This window comes from Sciurus vulgaris (assembly GCF_902686455.1).
Source record: "Sciurus vulgaris genome assembly, chromosome: 2".
In the NCBI taxonomy this organism is placed as follows: domain Eukaryota; kingdom Metazoa; phylum Chordata; class Mammalia; order Rodentia; family Sciuridae; genus Sciurus; species Sciurus vulgaris.
The window spans coordinates 82,153,013-82,158,982 of NC_136462.1; the positions used below are offsets into that span (position 1 = coordinate 82,153,013).

General features: G+C 34.5%; 1 protein-coding gene across 1 annotated transcript; it reads left to right on the forward strand.

Annotated features, from left to right (window-relative positions):
- LOC306653390 (olfactory receptor 4K3-like) lies at positions 1-939 on the forward strand (the record flags this gene model as incomplete). The annotated part of the gene is made up of 1 exon (XM_079126396.1): positions 1-939. The coding sequence occupies one exon, from the start codon at positions 1-3 to the stop codon at positions 937-939; it is 939 nt and encodes a 312-aa protein (XP_078982522.1).
- Positions 940-5,970: the final 5,031 nt, after the last annotated feature.

The following is a 5,970-nucleotide window of genomic DNA, read 5'->3' on the forward strand; positions in this document are numbered from 1 at the left end:
ATGGGTGGAGGAAATCAGTCTGCAGTGTCAGAATTTGTGCTTATGGGACTCTGCCACTCATGGAATACCCAGATCTTACTCTTTGTAATATTTTTGGTGCTTTACCTCATCATTGTTCCTGGAAATATTGTCATTGTGACCTTAATCATCACTGACCCTCATCTCCATTCCCCCATGTACTTTTTATTAGCTAACCTGTCCTTTGTTGATATGTGGCTTTCCTCAATCACCACGCCTAAGATGATCGTAGACTTTCTCAGAGAAAACAAAACCATTTCTTTTAATGGATGCATGTCCCAGGTCTTCCTTGCACAATTAATTGCAGCACTTGAGATGGTGCTTCTGGTGGTCATGGCCTATGACCGTTACGTGGCCATCTGCAAACCACTCCACTACTTCACCATTATGAGCCTGCAAAGGTGCATTGGACTGGTGGTGACTGCCTGGACCATTGGCTTTGTGCACGCCCTGAGCCAAGTGGTTGTAATTGCCCAGTTGCCTTTCTGTGGCCCCAGGGAAGTAGACAGCTTCTTCTGTGATAGACCACTGGTAGTCAAGCTAGCCTGCATGGATCTCTATAACATAGAAACCTTTATGAGTATTAACTGTGGGTTTGTAGCTATAACTTCCTTTGTTATGCTACTGATATCCTACACACATATTCTTCTCACTGTATGCAAAAGCTCTAAAACTGGTGCATCTAAGGCCCTGTCCACATGCAGCGCCCACATCACAGTTGTGGTGCTCTTCTTTGGGCCCTGCATCTTCCTTTATGTGTGGCCACTCAGCATCACCTGGATGGACAAATTTCTTGCTGTGTTTTATTCGGTATTTACTCCTCTCCTCAACCCAGCCATTTATACACTGAGAAACAAAGAAATGAAAAATGCTATGAAGAGATTCGGAAACTACAGAATTGATTGCAAGAGAAATACTTAATGCCGAGAAACCTAGTGATCCTTCATTGTCATGGAATTATCCAGTCTTCCTATGTGTTTAACTTTATTAAATGAGATCTAAATTTATTTTGACAAAGTAATATATCCATCCTATTGGAGTTTGGGTTTGTTTTTTTTGTTTGTTTGTTTGTTTTATTTCCTTCTAACTTCATTTTAAAAATAAAGTATTTCTGTAGCACGGGCTTTTCACCCCAATGTTTGCACTTACCTTTTGTCACAAACAATATGTGATCATCATTTTTATCTTAACTCCACATTCTATTCAAGTTCTTATTGAAAAAATCCAGGAGAAAAAATAGAGGATTAAATATTAACAATAAACTTCATAGGGAATAACAATTATTTTTTACTGGATTTCTTTAGCTCAATACAAAATAAAGTTATTGAAAATGTCTTTTTACAAAATGATGAAAGATATATATGATATTAACTGAATTGAAAGAAGTTTTCATTGAATATTTTAATAGTAGGCAAAATATCTTTTATTACAAATAATATTTCCAAAAATAAATAAAGTTGGTTTTATTGAGAAAGCCTCATTTAATGAAGGAGACTTAGAAATTTAAATTATGTAAATGCCTCTAAAAAGAATTTTACGATATGGGAAACAAAATCAGGTAGAAATACATAGAGAAATAGACAAAAATTCTAATCAAACATTCTAATACGCCTTTCAATAATTAATAGAGGACATGGTTAAAAATTCATGAGACATGTGGTAGATTTGAAAATTGCCATGGACCAATTTTAAGCAACTGATACACAGAACACATTGACCAAAAACATCAGGAAAGTTTTTATTTTCAACTGAAAACAAAACATGTATTGAGTTGGACCATATTCTAGACTATAAAAGAAGTCTTGATGACTATAAAAGAAGTGGAAATATTCAGGTCACACAGAAATTTATACAAACATTTTTATAACAACTTTATTTTAATGGCTCCAAATGGAAACAAGCTAATGTCCCCCTATCAGATGAATCAAAAACCAAAGTACAGTACAGAACTAAAATAGAACACTGCTAGGAAATAAAAATGAATGTTCTCTTCATAAACACAACATAATAAATATGGGGGAAGGTATACTGAGTGATAGATACCAGACCAAAAGGAAGGCAAACTAATATACTATTTACATAAGCTTTTCTTTCACAATTATTAAAAATAGTAATAAGAAATATATTAATGTTTGCTTGGGGAGGGGCTGTGTGGAGAGACTGGAGAAAGGGGTTATCCAGGAGCAAGGGAACTTGGGGGTAATGAGGCATACGCACATCCACTAGCCTGATCACGATGATGTTTTCATGATTGTGAACATATATAGGTTAGAGTTTATTAAATTAAAATGTGGACAGTTTAGTATCTGTCAATTGCACTATGAGAAAGTTGTTTTATAATTAAGAGGTCAAAAAAGGAATATTTTAAACTAACATCTATGTGATTTTTAAAATATCTAAAAATATTAATAATTTGACATGTAGTGCATAACTGTCAGGATATCAGGTAACCACAGATAATATTTTCAAAAACTCACTCAGCTGACCAAGATTAGCAACTTTGAAATGTATTTGGGTGTATTTAGACAACTTTGAAATGTATTTGGGTGCACCATTGATGTCAGCCTTGTCATTCTTGGTCATGTAGCACATTGATAAAGATAGAATCTCATTTGATGAATGGAACTGAAACTGGAATTGAAACCTTAATTCAATATGAGTATGAATTACAGGTCAACATTCGTGAAGACAGTATCTCCTTACTACTTGTAAATCAAATGAAGAATGATCTTTTGCCTTTATTTTTATTTTTTATTTTTTATTATTTTTATTTGTTCTTTTTAGATATCATTGCAGTACATTTTTGACATTTTACATACATGGAGTGTAACATTCTAGTTAGAATCCCATTCTTATGGTTGTACATGATACAGTTTCACAGGTAATGTGGTGGGACTGCAAATTGGTGCAACCACTCTGGGAAGCAGTATGGGGATTCCTCAGAAAACATGGAATGGAACGACCATTTGACCCAGTTATCCCACTCCCCAGCATATACCCAAAGGATTTAAAATCAGTATACTACAATGACACAGCCACATCAATGTTTATAGAATCTCAATTCACAATAGCAAAGTTGTGGAATCAACCTAGGTGCCCTTCAACAGATGAATAGATTTTTTAAAAAATACATACATATACATATACATACATATATAAAAATAAAGGCAAAAGATCATTCTTCATTTATATATATATATATATATATATATACACACACACACACACACACAAAAGGTTATTACTTAAGGAAGAATGAAATTATGGCATTTGCAGGTAGATGGATGGAGCTGAAGAATATTACAGTAAGTGAACTAAGCCAATCCCAAAAAGCCAAAGGCCAAATATTACATTGCAGATTTAAAATATGTACAGTTTAGTATATGTCCATATACAGTTCAGTATATTTTCTCTGATATGCAGTTGCTAATTCATAATGGGGTGTGGGGGGAGCTCAGGAAGAATAGAGGTACTTTAGATTAGGCAGAGGGTAGTGAAGGAAAGGGAGAGGTTATGTGAGTAGAAAACATAGTAGAATGGATCAGACATTGTTACTCTATGTACATATATAACTATACAACTGGGGGATTCTACATCATGTACAACCAGAGGAATGGGAAATAATAATCTATATATCATATATCAAAGTGCATTCTAGTGTCATGTATAATTAGAACAAATAATAAAATGAAAAAAAGGAGAAAATTATTTTTGATAAAGCTGTAAAAATATTTTTAAAATGTCAAACAGAAAAAAGAAAATGTGGTATATATACACAATGGAATATTAATCAGTCGTAAAGATTGAAATTATGACACTTGCTGGTAAATCAATGGAAATGGAGAGTATCATGCTAAATAAAATAAGCCAGTCCAAGAAAACAAAGACCAAATTTTCTCTCTGATATGTGGATGATAACACACAATAAGGTGGGAGGAGGGAAGAATAGAAGTTCATTGGATTAGAGAAAGAGAATGATGGAATGGGAGGGGAAGATAGGAAAGACAGTAGAATGAATCAGTTATAACTTTCCTGTGTCCATGTAAGAGTAATATTTAAAACCACCCATTTTTAATTGTGGGTAGATTTATTTGAGGTGTCTCTGGTTTCCCTGATCTGATTTCCAAAATATGCAGCACTTGGTATTATTCAACAAAGCAGTCCCCAAGAGATGGCCAGGGTAAATTATTTTTATGATTCTTGTTCTGTCCAGAATAGAAAATAGGTAATTTCACCCAAGGGATCACTTCAGGTGGTGGAATATGGGTCATGCTGAGGGAAAACACTTCCAGAGACACTGCCTCCACCTAACCATGATGACGTCTCAAATGCACTTCAGAACAAAAGACTAAAAAAAAGCAATTTTTTTTCTTAATAAGTCAACTCATTTCTCTGATTATCTTCTTCAAGATAAATTATTAAAATGAGAGGGAGTATATGAAAAATGGTGGAATGAGACAGACGTCATTACCCTATGTACATGTATGATTACATGAATGGTATGAATCTACATCGTGCACAACCATAGACAAAAAGATATACCCCATTTGTGTACAGTGAATCAAAATGCAGTCTGTAAAAATAAAAAATAATAATTAAAAAATATTTCTGTGTCTGTTTCACAAGTGCTCACTACACTTGGAGGTAAGAATGGCTTGTTTAGTCTCTGAAAGGTTCAGAACCTAGTCCATGGGTTTTCTCCTCATGCCCTGCTCTTACTGGAATTGCCATGATTTTATTAGCAACAGTACACACGCCACCAAAATGCCTCAGAGGTGCTCTCAGGTCTGCTGTGTGGGGAGATCACAGTTCTGGATGGCCACTGAGCAGTACCCAACTATCATTGTCCAAGGGTTCTCCCACTCACTGAGGTCTTTTACTTCATGGACGATGTTGCATGTAAGAGGACTTTCAGTACATACAGAGAAGCAAAAAGTGTTCCCTATCCCATGTGAAGTGACAGAAAACTTGGTTGGTACATGACTAAGCATGACTGATGCTCACAACCTCAGAGTAAAGGAGGGCATCATGAACTAGAGGGAGGAACATGCACTTTCTCCCTTTGTACCTCACCAGTGTAGAAAGAAAATCTCAGGCAATCTATTGAATTTCCTAAATTTAAGGAAATTAAATTTGTAAGATATAAATATTAAGAATCTAGCAGAGTTTTAGGACTATTGTTAGTTTAAAAAGTTATCGAAGAATATTGTACCTAGAAGAAGATGAAAATAATTTTGATGTAGTTCAAACCCCATAAAGAAGCAAAGTTCAATGTAATAATTTCAAGAGATAAAATTATACCCCCACCCTGCACACACACTCATTTTCAAATTCACTGAGTTCAAGATAAGAATCACCAAGGTCCTTTGAAGACACCTTTTATCCTATTGCCTCTTTTAGTTCCTCTTAAAATATCAGTCGCCCCTGGGAATGGCAGGGTGCAAGCAAAGAAGGTGTGACATTTCTTGAAAGCAAGCTGCATCTAGGACACGTCCTTTGATGTACCTCAGATAGTTTTGCTGAGTATGTGTGTGTTAATTTAGAAAGGAAGTTTCTGGAAATTTATTCTTTATTTTTGTTTCACAGAAAGTCCTTGTCTGTGCAATAAAATTTTTGCCAAAAAAAAAAAAAAAAAATTGGAAACTGTACTGCTGTAAGATGAAACTGAATGAACAGAGAGGGGAAATACTATTTAGTAAGCATTTATTGAAAAGTCATAAAAACTTTAGTGCCTTCCATATAGTTCTGATTTATCTCTACAGTACATTTTAGATTGAGTGGTCTCTATTTATAGATGAAGAAATGAAAATATAAAGTAGCTTTAGATCAAGGTCACAAGGTTAGCAAGTAAGAGTGAGATTTTAGACCAGGTATGACAAATTAAAATGCTATGGCTAGTCTACTAATATTCCAAACTATGGAATTAATATAAATATATACTAAATATTATAA